General features: G+C 51.6%; 1 protein-coding gene across 8 annotated transcripts in view; it reads left to right on the plus strand.

Annotated features, from left to right (window-relative positions):
- The first annotated feature begins 279 nt into the window (after positions 1 to 279).
- The window catches only part of TRAF3IP2 (TRAF3 interacting protein 2), a 41,717-nt gene continuing 20,069 nt past the window's right edge, over positions 280 to 21,927 (plus strand). For 2 of the 8 annotated variants that reach the window (XM_072831728.1, XM_072831729.1), the window contains exons 1-3: positions 280 to 424; positions 870 to 1,062; positions 13,337 to 14,137. In XM_072831728.1, coding sequence (XP_072687829.1) covers positions 13,345 to 14,137 — 793 coding nt within the window. In that variant the 5' untranslated portion in view covers positions 280 to 424; positions 870 to 1,062; positions 13,337 to 13,344. The other 6 variants (XM_072831724.1, XM_072831726.1, XM_072831727.1 and 3 more) reach the window with 6 other exon arrangements.

Below are 21,927 nucleotides of genomic sequence, written 5' to 3' on the forward strand. Positions count from 1 at the left end.
TATGTAACATTAATATTTATATATATATACACATACACAGCCTGTTATGTTATTTTAAAAACCAGCCGTGTTTCCTCTGCTCACAGAATGAAGAGCAGCCCATTGCACGGGACCTACCCGAGCAGAAGCCGGCAGTCTGGAAGGGGGTGCTGTAGGGTCTGTCCCCTGCAGGAGGGTGGAGAGCCGGCCAGCTGCCCGGGCTGACCCTTGGGCCTCTCCCACGGGCAGGCAGGGCCAGCCCCAGAAGCACGCAGTCCCTGCCCAGGCACCTGGCTGGAGGGCCCGGCCACATCCTTGTGACTCCGGAGCCCTGGCGGCCACAGCTCCCATCACACTTGGCTGCCCTGGTCATCCCGTCTCCAGCATCCCCTTTGACCTTCACTTCTGCAAGTTGAACAAGGAGCAGGAAAGAGAAGAAATAAAGGTGAGTGAGGTCGTGAACAACACAGCCAGAGGAGGACAGTGCGCATATACGTGCAGGTGTGTTTTCTTAAAAGGTGTCACCTTTTCAGGCCTGTCGACGGCAGGGCGCGTGTGCCCGCGTGTGTGCAGGCTGGGAGAGGGGGGGCGAGCCCAGCCAGAGGTCGGTGGTGAGCAGCCCTGGCCTCGCAGGGCACCGGGTTACCTGCCCCCAGCCTCCACCTCCGTAACCTCCAAGTTCACCCCACCCCATCCTCCCAGGCCCCCTCCTGGCTGGGGCGAGGGCCCCGACCTGCGGGCCGTGTAGACATTCCTCCACGGTTACTTAGCTGGGTGGTGGGAGCACAAATGCACCCTAATTGGCCAGTCCGGGGCCTTTTCTAGGGAATGAAGGAGGTTTCTGTTTCAAGAAATAAGTGACTTCTCGGCTGTTGATTCACTGCCCGCAGGGAGATTTTTCAGCGGAGGCTTCCGAGCCTCTCTAGAAATTTGCATACAACTTCCCCTTCCTGCCGCGGAGCCTGCTCGGCCGCGTACCTGGCCGGGAGGGAGCGGGAGGCGGGAGCCGCCCAGGTGGAGCCCGGGAAGGAGGGAGCCGACCACCGCGGCCCTCGTCGTCCGTCTGTCCCCGGGGGCGCCAAGGTAAGCCGTCAGAGCTGTCGCCGGCCTCGCCTTGCTTCCTGGCCGCTGACCCTCTCCCCACACCCTGTGTCCTCCTTTGCTCCCCCCACCTGCCCCTCCCCACCTTGAACTTGCCCGCCCTGGGCCGACGGTCCAGGCCGGAGGAGACCGTGCTGGTGGCTGAGGTTTCGGGCCGGCAGGGGCCGAGAGGGACTCTCGGAGGAGGGGTCGGTGCCCCCCGCTGTGCTGGCTGGGAGCCACCTGGGAGCCACCTGGGAGCCACCCGGGAGCCGGCTGGGGCAGGCCTCAGTGTCCCCGCGAGCCCCGGGGAGGATCCAGCCCCACGTCCCCAGGAGGGAGCCCGGCCCGGCAAAACTTAAGTCGTTGGCCTCCAGCCCCGGGACACGTCAGTGGCAAAGATGGAAGGAAAACGCACAGTTTTCTGGAACCTCGTTTCCTGCAGGGAAGAGTTGGACCCCGCGTCCCGGGCGGGGAGGCTCAGGCCAGCTCCCTGCCGGCTGCCCGCCCCCACCCCCCCCCAAGCAGCCCCGACGTTTACTGGCAAGGAAAACCCGGGGGAGAAATGCTTGTTCTTGATCTCAGCAGCTAATCAAGCTTTGGGTGACTTCCAAGTCCAAAACGATCTCTTAGAATAGGGGGATTTTTAAAAAAGATTTTATTTATTTATTCATCAGAGACGCAGAGACACAGGCAGAGGGAGAAGCAGGCTCCCTGTGGGGACCCCAAGGGGGGGGACTTGATCCGGAGCCCCCCAAGGCAGACGCTCAACCACTGAGCCACCCAGGCATCCCTAGAATAGGGGAAATCTTTTTAAGGGATGAGGGGGAAAATACTAATTTTCCTATTAAACAAATATCTCAAAAAGAGGACAGGGAACTTGGTTTCAAGTCCTCACTCCACTCCTTGCTGGCTCTGTGACTTAGTTCACTTTGGTTTCCCTAGGCCTGGATTTCGTCAACAATAAAATGTGTGTGAGGGTGGACCAACATGATTTTGTCTGAATTCCCTCTAACAAAAATAAAGCAGGAGTCGTGGGAGTCACAGAGGGGGAGCCGTAATGGGTGGTCTTGGAAGACTTGTTTTGTTTACTGACTATTCAAATATATTAATTTTACCGCCTGCTACTACTACATGGTTAGTTCCTTGAGGAACAGGATTGTTGCTTCTTAATCCTCTTCCACCCTCCTCCACCCAGTATAGGATCAAACGCTTCATAGGTGCCCAAGCTCTTTTCTCGCAGCAACGTAAGCTGCTTTGATTTCTATTTCACTCACCTGCTCCCAAGGCACAAGGTAAAAAGCACGGTCAGGGCCAAAGACCGGGGGTGGCTGGGCGGCCACGTGGCTCTGCGTGACGGCTGCCCGGAATCCAGGCGTGTTTATTGGCTCTTGCTACAATAAAACAGGGGGTTTCTTGGATTAGTTCATGTCCCAATTGAGTTCCCCAGGAAAAACCATCCTGTGCTCTTGCCCACAGAGTCCAGGCAGGCGGGAGGACTGGCAGGCCGGCCTGTCTCCAGGAGGCTGCAATCCTCACTTAGCTGGAGCTGAAAACCACTTGTGGGCGTGGGCGAGACCAATCACTGGGGGAGGCTGGGGGAACTTTAATGGGAGGTGAAAGGAAGCCGCAAAGCCCACCCTGATACCATGTAAGGGTGATGACCGTGATCCGACACGTCAGATGACAGACACAGGCGCCTCAACCTTTTCCAAACCACTACTTTATTATTATTTCTTTGGGGCAGTTCTGTATTTGTCTATACAGACAGGCTCTGGCGACTGGGACGGGCTGACTCAGGGCATTAAGCATTGCTTAACCGGTTTGTTGGAAAGGCCCTGGTACAGTCACTGTCATGTTCTCACTGGCTTTCTCTCCCTCCCTCGCCCCCGCCCCCGGAATGAGAGGACAGAAATGTCAAGATGCTTCAACTGCGACGAGTTGCCGATTGTATTTTCAAATAAGTATTTTCAAATAACGCAGCCCCATTATCGGAACCGAGGCTCGCTGCTGCGGGGCCAGCCTCGCTTTCACCCAGAAAGACCACCCACCGTCATTCCTAATCTGGTGTTGCAGCTCCAAGGGGTGCCGGGACTGCTCCCTGCTCCTCCGGTGCGGGGTGGGCTGTGGGGTGGGCCGCGGGGTGGGCTGACTAGGAGTGAAGTCAGGGCAAGGAACCCACGTGTAGGGGGGAGGGTTGGGAAGAAGATCCCTAACTGGAGGATACTCACGCTTGGAGGCTTTGAGCCTGCTTCTCCCAGGATTAAGGAGCCAGTGACTTTCAAATGCTCTGAAAACAGGAGGAGAAGGCAGTCCTCTTTGCAGCTGTTCTCTAACAGGCATTCAGAAAAGATGGATTATGTGGGTAATTTGTCTAAATGAAATCTGTTTTACACGGCGCAGAATCGAAAGCTCAGAAACACCCTGAATTCAACCATTTTTCTAGGGCAGGCAATTTCAGATTAGCCCGTAAAAAACGTGTAAGGATCGCAGGCGGTTGCTGGGTGGGGGAGGGGGTGGTGATGGGGGGACGCAGATGAGCCAGATGAGGCACATTAAACTTTAAATTCCTTTCAGATCCAATGAAATGACCCCTCGTGTTTGATCACATTTCCTTATCAAAACAACCCTGCCATCCGCCCCTCCGTCCCTCGTCCCTCCGTGAGAAAGCATCTGAGGCCTGGAATCCAGCAGCTCTCCCCCTGGGCCTCTCCGGTTTCTTCTCAGTGCTGTCACCGAGATATTTTTAGTTCATGAAACCCCAGCTGTCCCTTCTCAGCCCCCCCCCCCCGCCCCAAAATCTTCACGTCTTGTCACGAGCAGGCCTCTACAGGCCTCAGGGATGGAGGCCTTCTTGGGGGGCTGTGAGCTGTAAGCTGGCTGACGTGGGGGGGCCTTTCGTCGCCTGAGTGACCCCCCTAGAGTTGTGCCAGTTTGGCTGGGCTCCCCTGATGAGGCAGGGGAGCCGTTCGGGGGTGAGGGAACGGCAGGGTGCCCCCAGCCTGCGTGCCCCCCATCCTTCCCCCCCGAGGATCGAGGCTGGCCGGGGTCTTGCCAGCACCCCCTCTGCCCCCCCCAAGATGGGGGAAACTTGGCTCTTCTCTGCCTCATTGTTTCCCTGCCCTCTGGGGTTCCAGCGTTTTTCCATCTTCCCCTCCGAGGGTCGCCGGGCCTCCCTGCCCTGCCTCATGTGTCTCCCTCCCCTGGGCGGCTGTCTAGACCCTTCGAGGCCCACCGGCTGACCTCCAACCTCTTGCCGCTCACCTGTGCTCATTCTTTCCCGCCCCCTGCAGCTGCCCCTTCTCACAGCCAGTGATCCTTCACATTCACAACGGAAATAAATCTCCCTCCTGCACCAACACAGGGCCCGGTTTTTACAGTGGCCTTCAAGGCGTCCCCACTTTCTCGTGTCTCTCCTTTTCCATGCTCCTGTCTTGCCTACTGTCCCTTCTTCTTGCCCTTTCTGCCCCCTTGTCCTTCATGCTGGGGCTTGGACTGACGTTCGGGATCACAGATACGCGCTTAGAGAAACCTTATCTGAAACCAAAGGAACAAAACCCTGGGCTGGTTTGAGGTGGTTCTCCAAACGTTTACCACCAGCCAGCAGCAGAGCGGAATCCGTCCGTTCCCATCAGTCCACGGTCTCCTGGTTGGGCAGCTCAGAGGAGCTCCAGGGCGACCTGGAAGCAGGTCAGGTCACGCCGTGCTGCCTGGAGCCTGGTGGGAGCCGTACCGTGCGGGGGGCGAACAAGGGCCAGTAAATGCCCCCTTGTCTCCTGGGCTCACCGCTGCTTCCAGTCCTCTGGCAAACCACATGGAAGAGCTTCTCTGGGAAATTCTGCAAGTAAACTTGGAAGTATTTACTCACTGGAATTTGAACGGGAGCCAAACAGTTCACTCCAAACCAGCTTCCACTGAGCAAACTGACATTGTGAAAGTTTGCATGCATTTGGCAGTAAACAAAGGACATTAATGAGTTTAAAGATTTTTTTTTTAATACGTGACTTTCAGACTTTTTTTTTTTTAATACTCCCCGAGGAATGAAGTAAGACCTTGAGAATTGGTAACTGAAAGTATCTGATCCAAATTGGATCTGAGGATCTCTCTAGCTGTAAATTTATATATTTATTTATTGTGTCCACCTGAAATATTCATGTTGTGTGACTCTTTAACCCTATTGTTGACCCAAAGAATCCTTTAAAAAAAAAAAAATCAAGCAGTTGGTGAACAGCAAGCCTTGATTGTTTAGGAGCTGGTAATGTGGTTTATTAATTACTCAGGCTGCTCACTCCTGCCCTTCCTCTGTTTCTTGCTATGCTATTTGTCTTCTTCCAGGGACATAACACCTTCATTAAATCCCATCCGTCCTTGCCTCAGAGGCGTCCCCTGGAAGATATCCCCTCTCTAGATGCATCACCATTTATCATCACCCTTTGTTTGTGCTCTGTCAACCAGTTTTCAATTTATTTTGAATTCGGTTTATGATTAAAATTTAATGAGATCCAATCAACTGCTTTTCTCAAATCAAGATGCCTCTGCAGTCTCACCCGTGTCCTCTATTGTAACGGCATGAAGGAAAGCCACCGCAGGTTTCCCGCCTGGTAATCCTTTATAAAACACGGGTGGCCTGTCTCCATGCCTCCTTAGCTTCAAGGTGAATGGTTCCGAAACATATTCATTCCGGAAGCTTCCAGGGGTTACTCAGCTCCCCTAATCCCCATCCTTCCTCTTCCCTTCATATAGCTGCATCAGTCAGGATTCCCAACCAACCAACGAATTGTTAAGTGCACAGGTTCTGGTGCTCTGCTTGGATCTGAATCCTGTCTATGCTACTTACTGACCATGTGATCTTGGGAAAGTTGCTTAACCTCCGTGGGTCTCAGTTTCCCCGTCTGTAAAAGGAGATTGCCAACAGTACCTACCAAATAAGGTAGCTGCGAGGATGAAATCATACGTGAAAAGTACTTGGAGCAATATTTGACACATTATAAACACTCAGTAAATATTAACAATTACTACTAATGAAGGGGAAGGTTTCTTTTTGAGAGAGAAAACGTGCAAGTGGGCGGCAGGCGGGCGAGGGAGAGAACCGTGAGCAGGCTCCACGCCCAGTGCTGAGCCCCATGCAGGGCTCAATCCTGTGACCCTGCGATCATGACCTAAGCCAAGGGTCAGACACTTAACTGACTGAGCCACTGGGACACCCTCGGGGGAAGTTTCTTTTCTTTACTTTTCTTTCTTTCTTTTTTTTTTTTGAAGGTTTCTTTCTATTTTGATTGATCAGTGTAGTCTATATCAGCAGTTTGTAAATTATAACCCTTGGGCCATATGTGGCCGGTGGATTTTTTTTTTTTTTTTTTACTACAGCATATCGCTAAGAATGGTTTTTATATTTTTAAAATGTTTGAAAACAAATTTTAAAAAGCAGAGTATGAGACAGAGACCATATGTGGTCCATAAAGCATGAACTATTTACTATCTGGACCTTTACAGAAAATGTTTGCCAAGCCTCTGATCTCTGTGGTTTAATGGAAAGAGCTAGGATTCCGCTGTGACTTTGGAAAGCTACGTAATGTATCTAAACCTCTGTGAAATAGGGATGGGAGAGTGATAGCACACACCCAGCTTGTTTAAAGACGAGAGACAAGAGGCCATGTGCATCGAATGTGCCAGAAACACACGTTAGTTAAAAAGATTTAATCTCCACTCACTAGGTTCATATGATAGCATTAACATTCTATCATAGTCTAGAACATAGTGTAGAAGAAAGTTCTAAAGCCGAGTCACTTGTAAAAATAATAATAAAGCGATGGGCCGCCCGGGTCGCTCAGTCAGTTAAGCATCTTCTTTTGACTCAGGTCATGATCCCGGGGTCCTGGGGTCGAGCCCTGTGTTGGGCTCAGTGCTCAGTGGGGAGTCTGCTTCTCCCTCTCCCTCTATCCCTCCCCTCTGCTCATGTTCTCTCTCTCAAACAAATAAATAAGATCTTCAGGAAAATAATAATAACAAGATGGGTTTGGGTTTTTGAGAGCCTGATGTGGTCAGTATTTTTTAAAAGATTTATCTATTCATTTTTGAGAGATAGCGAGAGCAAGCATGGGTGGGAGGAGGGGATGAGGGAGAGAATCTCAAGCAGACTCCCCTCTAAGTGCGGAGCCCGTGTGGGGCTTGATCTCATGACCCTGAGATGACTGGAGCGTCCCGAGACCAAGAGTGGGACGCTCAAGTGACTGAGCCCTCCAGGCGCCCGTGCACTCAGCATTTTATGTACATCTTCTTTTAACCCCCACGAGATGCCTGTAAAGCAAATGTTATTTCTCCCATTTCACGCGTTAGCAAAAGGAGGCCCAGAGAAGTAATTTTCTCAGGGTCCCACATCTAGTCACGGAGCCGGCAGAGAAAGAACTAAAACGTAGGGAGTTTGAATCCAGAGCCTGTGCATTTGAACACTGCACGTTGTCCTACATCCTCGACCTCCGTGCGGCTCCAGGGTAAGGCCGCCTGGGAAGCCGAGGCCGCCGGTCACCTTGGATCTCTCTGCGTGTGCCCGACAGACGGGCCAGGGCGGGGTGTCACGGACGTGCAGAAAGGGAGGCGGGGAGGATGGAAGGAGAAGAAGCTTTCTGGCAGGCCTGTGAGATCAGAAAGTTAGTGCGTGAAGACTTCACAGGCTCTGTTTTGAGAAACGAAGAATTTAAGGCGGGATGCGCTGGGGGAGAAAAAGATTGCTGGGAACAGAAACGAGCACTCAGGGGGATTGAGTGGAAGCTGCGAGCTGGAAAGGGGGGAGGAGAGGGGAAGTTCTGTGAAGGGGACCCCAGGGAGCACGGTCACATCGGAAGTGGGAGCTGCTGCCATCTGGATGAGGTCCTATCTGCAAGATCAGGCCACTGCTGGTAGAGTGGGTTTGCTAAGAGGAGGGTTTCAGGCTGGGGGAGACAGAAAGGAAGCCCCCAAACCGGAGGCGTGGACAGACAAAACCCGGCAGATTCGGGGACGAGTGTGGTCAGAATCCAAGGGCTGGAACCACAGCTCCCGGCCGAGGGGCAACGAGGTTCAAGAGGAGGCAAGTCGTGTGTCTCGGGTCAACTCCGAGCGAGTGAGAAGCAGGCTCCCGTGCACAAGGGCCCCAGCCCAGCCGTGCGCCCCGGACCAGCCCTCCGCCCTCGGCCTGTGCCAACCCCCCGCCCCCACCCCGGGCATGCGCTGGTCTTTTGTGTTTTAGGGGACACGTTCTTTCCCTTGAGCGGTTTCAGGAATGCCTACTTCCTTCTCTTTGGTTCTTCATCTTCGTGAACCTCAGACGTACTCTGGAGCTATGATTATTTCTTCTTCTTTCTCTTCCTCTTCTTCTTCTGGAGCTATTCCTTTTCTTTTCTCTTCTTTCTCTTCTTCTTTTTCTTCTTCTTTTTCTTCTTCTATTTCTTCCTCTTTTTCTTCTTCTTTTTCTTCTTCTTTTCTTCTTCTTCTTCTCCTTCTCCTTCTTCTCCTCCTCCTTCTCCCTTTTCATTGTTCAAGTAGGTCTACAAGGTGTAAAATGCCCCCAGAAAGCAAGCCTCCCCCCATCCCCATTCTCAGCCATGTGGTTCCCTTTGCAGAGCGACACTATTCCAGGTCTCAGACGAGGCGCCATGTAGCGCACACGACCTCAGGCCATACAAGGGGCAGCAAACGCTGCACGTTGTCTGCTCTTTATTTTTCCTACCTCCACGGATAAATCCTGGAGATGCATCCACATTGGCTCACGCAGCATTCCCTCAGTCCTTTTTTTTTTTTTTAAGCTTTTATATATTTATTCATGAGATACACAAAGAGAGAGAGAGGCAGAGACAGACAGAGGAAGAAGCGGGCTCCATGCAGGGAGCCTGATGTGGGACTCGATCCAGGGACCCCAGGATCACACCCTGGGCCAAAGGCAGATGCTCAACCACTGAGCCACCCAGACGTCCCTTTTTTTTTTTTTTTTTTTTTTTTTTAAGACACAGAGAAGTCATCGTTTGGCTGGACCACCGTCTTACAAAAGCAGAACCTTTCTGGGCGGGTGGGTTGTTTCTGGCTTTTGCCATTGCACACGAGGCTGCATCGCCCCTCTTCTGAGCCTCTCCATCTCGCACAGAGTGAAGTAGCCCCTGGAGGAGATCCTTGGGCGTGAACGGAGCAGGTCAGAGGGCGTCAGCTTGAGCGAGCCTGACCGTTCCTGCCGCAGGGCACAGGCTACACTCCCCTTGGTAAGAGCTGACACCCTGTGCTCACCTGCAGGGTTAAGATCCACAGGAACCCTGAGCTCACCTCAGAATCTCCGGGCGGGGGGCCTGAGCACCTGTCCTGTGAGCCCCAGAAGAGCTTCTGAGCCAGGACTCCCTTGAGCTGAGTCTCCTCGGCCTCCAGCCTCTGCCTTCCCCAGGCTTCCTGAGCCGGGCTGGACGCTGCTGAGCCCCCTGCAGCCCCCGGGCCCCCGTGGCACAGCCTTCTCCTCTCGGGCCCTGGGAGGAAACCGCGATTTCCGCTTCCTCCAAGTGTCGCCCCCCGTTAGGGGCCAGAGCGCAGCCCAGGCCAGCGCTGTAACGTGTGCTCACCATGTGGGAAAGCCCTGGGGTAAAACAGGGGGAGATGGAAACACCAGGAGTGATGAGATATGGAGTGATTTTCTTTTTTAATGTATTTCTCACAATATTGACATTAAAGACCAAAAACAAAGCTGCCGTTTCCAACACCACCCGTTAACCTGCCCCTGGCCCTCTGATGTGGCATCTGTGTGTAGTTGTCCTCTGTGACACCGTCGCGGCGGGGCAGGGAGGGGGGGGGGCAGCGGGCTTTGTCGCGCCAGTTCTGGTAGGGCGGCTGGGGCCGGGAGGAGCCCATGGGGTGGCTCTAGGCCTGCCCACCCTCTGTTGTTGTGGGTGAAGCCCTCAGGATGCAGAACAGACCAGCTCCCCGTCTGGAACAAAATAGCAAATGTTCCTATTACACTGGGTGGTAGAATCAGCTTTATTCTGCAAAATGAGGGTCATGGTCAGCTCTGCCCGCGGGTGGGACCTTTTCAGCATGGCCCAGACTCACCTTGGAGCCTGACAAGTAGTGAACACAAGTGAAGCAAGGAAGGGGGAAGGGTTCCCATGTAGTATATACATATTTTTAAAGATTTTTTTAAGATTTATTTGAGAGAAAGAGAAAGAGCACAAGCAGGGGGAGGGGCAGAGGGAGAGGGAGAAGCAGGCTCCCCGCTGAGCAGGGAGCCCGACTCGGGGCTCGATCCTGGGGTCATGACCTGAGTGGAAGGCAGACACCAAACCAACTGAGCCAGCCAGGTACCCCTATTTTTTTTTGAGAGAGAGAAAGAGAAGTGGGTGAGGGAGGAGGAGCAGAAGGAAAGGGAGAGAGAGAGAGAGAGAATCCTAAGCATGGAGCTCGAGCTCATGACCTGAGCAGAAATCAAGAGCTGGACCTCAATGACTGAACCACCCAGGGCTCCTCCATGTGTTACGACTTCAAGAACTCTGAGCACGTGGCCGACCAAATGTTCCTTGCTACCTGCCAAGGAATGTGTTAGATATCTGTATTTATGATGTGCATTTTGTAATATGTGGAATGGTGGTGATTGCTGGAGAGGATGGTGAAGCAGGGAGGACGGGGAGTGAGAAGGGCATGTAAACATTTTAGGGAGGGTGGCCAGGGCGACCTCAGTCAGAGAAGATCACAGCTGAGTAAAGAAAGGTCTGAAGGAGAAAGGCAGCAGGCCATGCAGATGTGTTGGGGGGAGGAGTGTTCAGGGAAGAAGGAACAGCAAGTGCAAAGGCCCTGAGGTAGGGTCTCTGATTTCCTGTATTAGTTTTTGCTCTTGATCTGGATCACAAGCAACATGGAGGTAGGAATAATGCTTTTTAAGTCTTTAGAAATACTTTGGATTACCATTCACCGTATACCCTTTTGTACTCTTGAATTTCAGGTCACTTGTAGGTGTCACCTATTGTTTAAAAAAGGTTTCATTCGGCTCACGCCTCAGGAGGAGGATGCACAGGCCAGAGCTGGACAGACAGTAGGGTTCAGTAATCATGTGCCGTTTGAATATTTGATAGTGACACGTATGCACCACGAGGGTCAGATTTATCTTTATGGACTGCCAATCCCGGAGCTTTCCTGAGGGGCCGTTCATTGCCGCGTGGCCCTTCCCACCTTCGGAGGGGCCGTTTGTTCCCCCTCAGCCCGGTTTTAACTGTAGAATTCCCACCGTAAGGTAGACCTTAGCCGTTCAGCTCTGTGAGATGACCCCACCTGTCACCTTTTCCATTAGCTCCCTCTGAGCCCCTGCAGGCTCCCTGGCCAGAAGAGACTTTGCAACTTTTGCCACTTTTTAGGGAAATACTCGTAAGGCCTTTAAAAGCCCAGGGACAACGCAAACAGTGACACCCGAAGTGTGGGGCCGAGGGGAGTGGATCACAGGACAAGAGAGGGCGGACGCGCTGCAGCCGTTTTGCTGGCTGACTGGCGCCGTTCAGCCCCTGCCTCCCCCGCAGCGGGGCCGCCCGGGTGCTCGCAGGAGCTCACACCACCCCCGGCCAGGCCTTCAGCAAAGACTCGCCGTCCCTGGCCAGCTGAAGAGCGTGTTGGGTGGCGTACCCACTGCCATAGCTACAGAAGAGGAAAGAGAGGAAAACCAACAGTAAGCGTTCAAAAATATTCATGGATGGTTTCAACTATTTGCTGAAAACACTTGTGTTTGCGGTAGATTCCTGTTCAATTTTGCAAGGTCTAATCCACGGAGGTGATGAAATCTTTCTCTCTCTCTCTCTCTTTTTTTTTTTTTGCAGAGGCCACGGGCTAGCAGCTGCCTAGAAGGGAGGTTGGTGGCAGGGGGGAGGCAGGTAGCCTGAGGCAGGGAGGGAGGGCCAGCCAGGAATGAGAAGCTAAAGGGGTTTCCTCTTGTGCCAGAGTGCAGCACGAAGGTGGCTGGCAGCAGGTGGGTAGGTTTGGTGCCGGGCGAGGGTCAGAGAAGGGCTAGCGTTCGCTCCTGGGCCGGGAGCCGAGGGGCAGTGGGGGGTGCCGGTCTCTGGGCACTGAGGATGATTTGGCAGCGCGCTCGGGATGCCATGGGGTTGGGTGCGGGGCTCCAGGGAAGGGGAGTTCTTAGAGCCGTAAGGGCAGGATGAGAGGCCCAGCAGGCCCTCGGCGAGCGTGTGGTTGGAGCTCCACGTGCAGCGGTTGTGCATTTACACCCCTGCATGCAGCACCCCCCGTGTGTGCTCTGGGTTTCGAGGCAAACCCCCAGCAAGGCCCACGTGGAATGAGCCCATGTGTCCTGGGGCATCGTCCAGCCGATGGGGAGGCCAATGCTCTCTCTCGGTTTGTCGTGTTGATTAAAAGTTCTATTTTTATAGGTAAGATCAGTATCCCCGGCCTGCGGGCTAGGGGCTGGGCTGGAGCCCCGCAGACCAGCTGGTCCCGGCTACCCTGACTGCGGGCGCGGCGCCGCAGGGAACGACGTCGCGCAAACCATCTACAGTTGTTAAGTGGAAAATGTCACTATGACCTTTTCTCAATGCTTTTTAACTCACGCTTTCTTTTTTCTATTTTTTTTTAGATCGTGTGTGTGTGTATGTGTGTGTGTGTGTGTGTGTGATGAGGCAATAGCCATACAGCAAAACTGTTGATGTTTAAAAGGTGAAAACTCTCTCCCTCCTTCACTCCATCCTCAAGGGCAACCCACATGCCGATGTCTTGTGTATCCTCCTCCACACGCGACTTCTGCATCTACACCCACCCATGAGGCAGCCCACGTGATAATGTCTCTTTCCTCCATACTTGGTTGTTTTTTAAAGATTTTATTTATTTATTCACAAGAGACACAGAGAGAGAGGCAGAGACCCAGGTAGAGGGAGAAGCAGGCTCCCTACGGGGAGCCTGATGGGGGACTCGATCCCGGGACCCTGGGGTCCCGCCCTGGGCGGAGGGCAGCCGCTCAGCCGTGCGCCCCCAGACGCCCCCTGCATACTAACGGTTGATTCCGTCTGTCCTCCCGCCGTGCCGTCTACCACGTGACCGTCGCTCACATCCTTTGAGTCTCCTTCCGTAGAAAAATATCTTAATAAGCATTTGAGCCTTTGCCTGGAGAGTGAGTGAACAACCCTGTGTGACCTTGACCGGGGCTTTGAAGCACATTGGTGTCACAGTGCCATTAAATTGAAACCACATCTTGAATGAGGTCCCTTAAGGTCATAAAGTAGAGACTCCAAGAAATGATCTGTCTTCTAAGGCTGTGGCATGTTTGCTCTTGTTCCAGAAACTAGAATGAACCGAAGCGTCCCCGTGGAGGTCGATGAATCTGAACCATACCCCAGCCAGTCACTGAAGCCGATCCCCGGCGATTCCCTGGAGGAGGAGTTGGAGCCACCTGCTCCAGACCGAGGGGACATGGCCCCCCACGGCTCGTCTGCGCCCCCGGCCCCTCACTGCTCTGCAGGAGACTTTTCTCAGGCCCACCCACCCCTGAAACTTTCGAAGCACCTCCGGCCTGTGTCCCAGCAGGTCACCTGCCTGCGCACTAAAATCCTGGAGGAGACGGAAGACAGCTTCTGGAGGAGACACCCGGCCCCGGGCAAAGACCGGCCCTTTGGGGTCGGAGCGTCCCCTCCCGGGCAGCAGTTTTCATTTATGGAAGAACGGAATCGATGGCCAGGATCTCAGCTTTCAGCGGCCTCCCCTGACACTGGCCATGACTCCGACCACTCAGACCACAGTTGCCCCAGCGCCTCGGCCGGCGCCTGGCCCAGCAGCCACGACACGGTGCAGCGGCCCCGGCCCCGCAGGAGCCCAGCGGCCCGGGACCCGCCCACGGTAGACACGGGCTACGACTCCCAGCCCCAGGACGTGCTGGGCATCCGGCAGCTGGAGAGGCCCCTGCCCCTCACCTCCGTGTGTTACCCCCAGGACCTCCCCGGGCCGCTCAGGTCCCGGGAGTTCCCTCAGTTCGAACCTCAGAGGTACCCGGCGTGTGCGCAGCTGCTGCCTCCCAACCCTCCCCCGCATGCTCCGTGGAACTGTCACCACCACTGTCCCAGAGGTCCCTATCACCAGGTGCCATGTAAGTGAACGCCACCCTTCTGGACATTCCGGGCTGGGTCACTAAGGAAACCGGGGCTTCGTGTCGGTGCCAGGGCCCCAGACGGCCCAGACCGGTCAGGGCAGCGAGGCCGGCTCTGCTTCCCGGGGGCGACTGTCCCCGAGCGCCTGGACCTGCCGGGAGCCTTAGGAGGATGCTTCATCCTAGCCCAGCGCCTGCCCCACTGGGAACCTACTCTCCGTGAAACTTCCAGGGGAAACAGACCCCTCCGTCTCGGTTAGTTTAGCTGACACCTGCCTACAGGTGGGGAGACGGCCCAAGCGGCTTCTAGGGTATATTTTTGTCATCTTAATGCTTGGGCATCCGGGTTCTTCCTTCACTGCGTGCTTCTAACCTATCTGAGATTTGGCAAAGAGGCCTTCAGTCAAAATTCCCAGAATGTTCTTGATGCTCTGGATTCATGCCTTTACCTGGAGATTGAGTTGCTCCTGAGATGCTATTGCTTAAATACCTCTGGATGCTCCAGCCACCAGCCTTTACCTGACACCCTGGCCACCCCCACCCCCGAGGACCACAGTCCCCAGACCCCGGCTACCTGCTTCACACCTGCAAGTGCTCGCCCTTGCTCTTCCCTATCCAGGATGTTCTTCCCCTCCTTGCACATTTAACCCAGCTCTACGCCCCCCTTTTTTTAACAGCTTTATTGCGATCTAATTTACAAACTGTGAAGTTCGCCTTTGACCCGTTAGGTGTACAATTCAGTGTATGCTTGCAGACCTAATCCAACCATCATCATATACACCTTGTAAGACTTCGTTCAAGGGTCCCTCTGGAAAGCTCCTCAGATCAATCCCTCCTTCAGGCTCTCAGTTTCCTGGCGCTCTACCGCTTGGAACACCTAGTATCAGTATGGCATCTACTCATGGACTTGTCCACCTCTCCATCCAGCACATCAAGCATATCAGCAAAGGTATATTATTATTATTATTATTATTATTATTATTATTATTATTATTATTTTAGAGAGAGAGAGTGAGCACACGTGCACACGAAGTGAGGAAGGGGAGGGTGCAGAAGCAGAGGCAGAGGGAGAGAGAATCCTAAGCCAGATCCACACCCAGTCTGGAACCCAGAGCAGGTCTCAGTCTCATGACCAAGAACCAGGAGCTTAACCATTGAGCCACCCAGGTGCCCCAGCAAAGGTATATTTTTAATCCATAATTCTCCAGCATTTAGCACAGTGACCAGCATATACTAGACTCTTAGTAAATTATTTCTGGGTAAATACATTGTGTCATTGCAGTAAGCATTTCTGAAAGTGATCAAGTCTCAGATTGAGACAAAAGGTCCATTACAATTCCTTTTTTTTTTTTTTAAAGGTTTTATTTATTTGACAGAGAGTGAGAGAGAGAGCGAGCACAAGCAGGCGGAGCGGCAGGCAGAGGGAGAGAGAAGCAGGTGTCCCGCTGAGCAGGGGGCCCAATGCAGGGTTTGATCCCAGGACCCTGGGACCATGACCTGAGCTGACGGAGAACACTTACCGGACTGAGCCACCCAGGTGCTCTGGTCCGTTTTTGATTTTTTTTTTTTTTTTAATTTATGATAGACAGAGAGAGAGAGAGAGGCAGAGACACAGGCAGAGGGAGAAGCAGGCCCCATGCAGGGAGCCCAACGTGGGACTCGATCCCGGGACTCTAGGATCGCGCCCTGGGCCAAAGGCAGGCACCAAACCGCTGAGCCACCCAGGGATCCCCATATTTTATGTTAAGTCTCTGCCGAGGCCACTGGGAAATAACAGGGCTGTGAGATATGATAGTTTTCTTAACAAATAAATGTTGTACAAAAAGCAGTTCAAATGGTCAGACCAGAATCTGACCAAAGGCCTGATGCCTGGCTTTAAAATAAATTATAGAAATAACCCAAAATGCTGTAACCATCACAATTATTTACATATTGGTCCATGTACAATGCATATAGAGCTTCCTAAAGTGAATGGACCAGCAGTGTAATTCATAATTTTTTTTTAAAAAAGAGGGAGAGATTTTTGTCTTGATGTACGAAAGCTTCCGTTCTGGAGGGAGAGGTAGGCCTGGGCGGTCTGTGAGCAGATGCCATACTGACATCAGGAGTTGTGACAGGCAGCGCACGAGGAAACGGAGCCTGAAGGAGGCATGGGTCTGGGAGCTTTCCAGAGGGACCCTGGAGCTGAGTCGTAAAGGAACTTAGAAGATAAGGTTGCAAGAAAAAAGGAGGAATGAATGTGAGGTTAAGGGTGAGGCCAGGAGCTGTGGAAGCAGCAGGGCTCAGGGAGAAGGAGCCTCTGAGGCCTAAAACCGGGACCCTGAGTCTTGGAGGTTGGGAAGTCACCAGTTGGGGGTTGTGGACACCACTGCTTGCTCTAAGTGCCCAGTAATAGGACGGGTGTGGTTGCAGAGTTCCTTAGGGATGAATCACTGAGGAGTGAACCTTGGTAGCGTCAGGGCGGATTTATTTCTCCATGATTTCCAGGTTCAAAGGGGATAATTCTGTGAGGATAATGCCATAAACTACTTTCTAACATTCTACAATCTGCATTTAAAGATCATTTTCCTGATCCGCAACAATATATGTTTGCTGGCAAAATTGAAATGTGCCTAAACGTCCCATCCCTATTTCCATCTCCTAACTATAATTCCTTATTGGGATTTGACTTAAAAAAAAAAAAATATATATATATATATATATATATATATATATATATATATATATATGTATAAATAGATTATATGTATTTGATGTAAAGTTAAAATAATTCCCAGTGACTTTCCGTCACTTCTTCCAGCATCATTTAAAAATTCTGCGCCGTATTTTATCGGATGGATTCCATCAACTTGTTTTTGAAGCTACTCTCTGTTACTGGACAATGTAAATAGTTTCCAGTTTCTGATCCAGTAAGCAAAGCTAGGACGAACATCAGGTACATACTTTTTTATCTGCATTTCCGATTAATTCCTTAGATTAACGTGTAGAAGTCTGAATACTTAGGGCTTTGTGCTATTAAGTCCCAGGCAGTTCCCTTTATCCGCTAACAGGAGAAAGCCTCATTGTGACAGACAAAGAAAGCATTAACTCAGTATGATTTGAGGATCCCAGATAGATCTTCCCACTTGCAAATATTTTGTGTGTGTGTTGATGCCTGAAATGACACCATGAGCAGTCCAGTCTTGGGAGGTGAGCACAAATTGCCCCCTCTGGGCAGACTCTTTGAAAATGCAAACATCCCTGACTGGAGACTCTTTCAGGCTCTAATATCTGCTATGAGATTTCTCTCTTGTCAGCTGTGTTGTCCTCCCCGGGTACCCTATTCCCTTCCACTGAAGTGGGGAGGAGAGGGCTGCTGGGGGCCCTGGGAGGGAGGAGAGTTGATGAAAGGCAGAGGAGAGAATTCGGGCAGGAGAAGGGAATAATGCACAGAAGACATACGAACATTAAGCATGTGAAACCAAGCTAAATTTAATTTAATTACTAAATTTAAGAAAAATGTACGGATGCAAAATTTTTTTAAGATATCCTTTTCCTAATGAGGTGTGCAAAACAGAGAGAAAAAAAAAAAAAAGAACCCTCGGATGACCTCCACAGTTACTGGGGTTATGGGGAAACGAACACCCCCACCTATTCTTCGTAGGAGGGTTGATTGGTACAGTCTTCTGGAAGGCAGTCTCACTGTTTATCAGAATTCTAACTCTGCTTCCCTGGCCTAGCAGTCGCACTTCTGGGATCTCTCCCTCAGAAACCCTAAATGGGCCTATAAAAACCCATGGGCAGCCCCAGTGGCTCAGCGGTTTAGCGCCGCCTGCAGCCCAGGGCGTGATCCTGGAGACCCTGGATCGGGTCCCACGTCAGGTTCTTTGTATGATGCCTGCTTCTCCCTCTGCCCGTGTCTCTGCTTCTCTCTCTCTGTGTCTATCATGAATAAATAAATAAAATCTTAAAAAAAAAAAAAAACCATGAACAAGGAGGTTTGGTAAAGCATCGGTGTAGTAGAGTGAAAAGGGAAACAACTCAGATGCCACTCAGTCGGGGACAGACGAGTAGGTTGTGGTTTATTGATACAGCGGACTGCTAGGCCGGTGTTACTTAGAATAAAATACGTAATTCCGACATAAAAAAGATGAAGTGGGAAAGCAAGATGCAGTGCTGATTCCATATGTGTTATTTTTAAAAGCTATAGAGGCTTAAACACCGTGAAAAGTCTGGAAGGATGGCCTCAACTGCTGCCAGTGATCCTGGCGTGGGGTGAGGGGCAGGGGATTCAGGCTTTTCCTTCTAACTTTATATACTTTTCTTAAATTGGTTACAGCAAAAAGGTATTATTTTTTTATAATTAAAAATAAGTAGACGTTGAAGAAAGAAAAATATGGGGAAATGAGAGTGTGCAGCAGCCTCATTCCCCTGAGCCTGTCTTTGGCCTGGCCTGGCTGCCAGAAGCATCTAATCCCAGGGGAGGGGGGTCAGGGTTGGGCCAGCTTTGTCCGGGAAGCCCCGGGCTTCAGTTTTTCCTCAGGGCACTGCAAGCCAGAAAGTTTTATGAGGCCTCGGGCACCAATGGCCCCCGGGAAGGTCACTCTGAAGATTAAATGAGATAATATGCTGGCAGGCACCGGATGGGAAGGGTCGGTCATCGGTCCTCGTTATTACTGTTATCACTTACGTGGATCCTGCAGCCCCCTCCCAGGTCCCTCCCGCTGACACAGATTTTAAGCATTCGAGGCAGGTGTACAAATGCTTAGTTTCCTGTCAGGACTATAACTGCACTTAATTGCCAACAAAACCACTTCAAAAGAGCTGTTCACCTAAGGGATGCTCGTGCCCTTGGAAACCATGGCTACGTGGTTCTACTTGGCTTTACAAGAGCATTACTTCCTCATCCGTTAATGAAAATATAAATAAATAATGATCGCCATGCAAATGGCATACTTTCGTCTTTGCAAGCTAAAGCAGAGATGGTTCCTGGTCACCCCTTTTATGTAAAAAAAAAAAAAAAAGTTCAAAGCCGGTGAAAATGAGCAGAGAATAAGCAGAAATAGAATGAGCTCGTGTTTTCCCTCCTGCCCCCCAACCGCCCCCCGAGAAGGGTCTCAGAATCCTGGGATTGTCTCGGAATCCTTCCACTGAAGGTCACCAGAATGGAGATCATGGCTCTGCAATCAAATGAAACCCATGATGCAAATAATTGGGGGCGGGGGGCGGGGGAGGATGTATTAAATCTAAAGAGCCCTTATTTTACTATAAAAATGTTTGCTTTCTCTACCAAGAAGACTGGATAAAATAAAACTGTGGGCATACGCCCACTATTGCTCATAGGAACCCGAAAAAGTGATTATTTGTCTGCCAGAGTGCATGTACAATTACAAGTAAGGGGAAAAAAATTTACCCAGATGGAAGAAATGATAAAGAAAGGAGCTGCCTTTCAGGAACCACAGCTGTAACCAGCTGTGGCTGTTCCGGTCACAGTGTGTGTTGGTCATTTTGTTTCCTGGCCAAACTGATTGCGTCCTATCATCGTGCTTTTTGACAACTTGAACATCGGCTTTTATTTCCCCTCTCGCACTCCCCTAATACCATTCTTAATAAGGAAGAAAAATGTGGGATGTTTTGACTGGTAAGTGGAAAACCTCGTTTGGGATTTGGTTTACAAATTCCAAGTGGTGAGGAGGCTAGTAGCGTGAGGACCGGGTGTGCCCAGGCCAGGAGGATCACGGGATTGGTGAACGACACACAGTTCTGGGCACCCATGTACGAGTGTGCAAGATTTGGGTTTTTGTCCTGTGATTAACCCTGCCTGGGTGGAGGAGCCCCCGCGCTCGCCAATCACTGTCCCACCGTCCGTCCCACCTTCTATCCTCCAGCTCCTGCAGGATAAAGTCTCTGGATGGGATCGTAGGGACCGAGGACAGAGTCAGTGGGGGAGATATTTCGGGGCCGTGTTTCTTCAGTCTACCAAGTAGGCGGCTGCCGACTTGCACGCCTCCCCTTCTCACATACTAACAAGTGTGGGTTTGTGTTTCAAAACAGACACCCACAGACACACAGATTTTCTCTTTCTCCCTATTTTAGCTACTCAGAGAAACTGTATCCTGTTTATCTATGTTCACTGCATGGCTAGCAAGAGAAGTTCAACAAATATTTGTTGAATGAACACAAAGAAGCCTGTCCCCTGCCTCCCGGGGAGAGGAGTCCTCCCTAATGGGGAGCACGGCCCTCGTGATGTCAAGGCCCGGAAAGGCCGTCTTTAATGATCTCAGGGAGGAGGAGAGAGGTGAATGGACTTGGCCACAGCACCCGTCCATTCATTTATCAATTTATTCAACAAGTATTTATGTCCTCAGGCCGCCGCTAGGCCCCGGGGGTGCGGCAATTAAGGCACAGGTGGCCCTTCCCAGAGGCCGCAGTCGCCTGGGGAGCCAGGAAGCAGGGAGCAGCGAAGAAAACCGGTTGGAAGCGCTGGGAAGGAAAAAACCGGCTGTTGGGCACGAATAAGACAGTGAGAGGAGACCCCTTTGGGAGGACGCATGTGAGCTGAAATCGGAAGGGTAGGAAGGGGCGGGAAACCGGGAGGCTGGCCTGGTGCAGGCCCGAGGAGCAGGCCGCGGCCCGGAGCAAGGCGAGCTGCGCAGCAGGTGAAGGACCGAGCAGCGCTCGGGCACGGGCTGGGGTCTAAGTCAGGCTTCCGGAAAACAGAAAAGTGAACTCCATCATCCCAAACGAGGAACTTAGCCCAGTACCCGGCATGTGGCGAGTGTTCAGGAAGTGCCAGCCACGATGGCCTATTGGCGGTTTTGACCAAACGGGCGAGGTTTGGTCAAAATCGTGGAACAGAATGACTAAAACACGAGCAACGAAAAGATACTCCTTCATCTGATAAACGTTTCCCTTGAGCCAATTCCCCACGCAACCAGATTTCACTTACAAAAGGGAAGGCTGGTTTTTGATGGACCCTCTGCGGTTCAATATTTCTTTGTTTTAAACAATCAAAGCCACGGCATCGGGGGCCCTACTGTCAATTTTTTTAAAGACTGGTAAGGTGCAGCATTTCATCTGCTCGCCTAAGTAAGCCGGTGCAGTCGCTACCGCAGGTGGCCATTTCAGAAATGAAAGTCACAGCTAATCAAACCTTAGCCCACATGCCTTAGTGATTTTAATGACACGATTTGTTGCTATGAGACAAAAACATGTTGTGCGGGAAATAATCTGTTAGAAATCATATGACCTTGATTCAAAGGCTTTTGATTAAGAGCATGAACATCCGCTCTCTAGAAAAGAAACAAACCCTATGATTAGAGCCTGGTAGTCCTTTTTAAAGCAAATAAAACATTATTAGCCACTTATTAATGGATACGGGGATTTTAAAAAATGGCTGCAAACATTAAAAACTTCCAAGGCCACTGGCAGAGTTTCTCCTCTTTTACCTTGTCTTTCTCCTTCCTACATCGGAGGGAGAAAAATACCAAAAAAATACCAAAAAAAAAAAAAAAAGTGGGGACTGCAGATAAGTAGCCAATCTCATGTCTTCTCTGTGTGTGGGGAGTTGGCTTTGAAACCATTCAGTGTCCGTTGGTTTGTTGGTGGAGCATCCCTGTGGGCCAGCGCGGTGCTGGGAGACGTGCAGCCAGCGGACACAGCCTGTGCTTCCACGGAGCTTACAGGCTAGTAGGGAAGGCGGACAAAAAGGTGACAAGAGTCCTGCTTATTCAAACATATGAGAAATGCTATAAAGGAAATAAAGTGGGGATGGTGGGGTGGGTAGGATAAGGCAACTGGGTGAGGGGGTG

The sequence above is a fragment of the Canis lupus genome, chromosome 7 (genome assembly GCF_048164855.1).
Source record: "Canis lupus baileyi chromosome 7, mCanLup2.hap1, whole genome shotgun sequence".
NCBI lineage: Eukaryota > Metazoa > Chordata > Mammalia > Carnivora > Canidae > Canis > Canis lupus.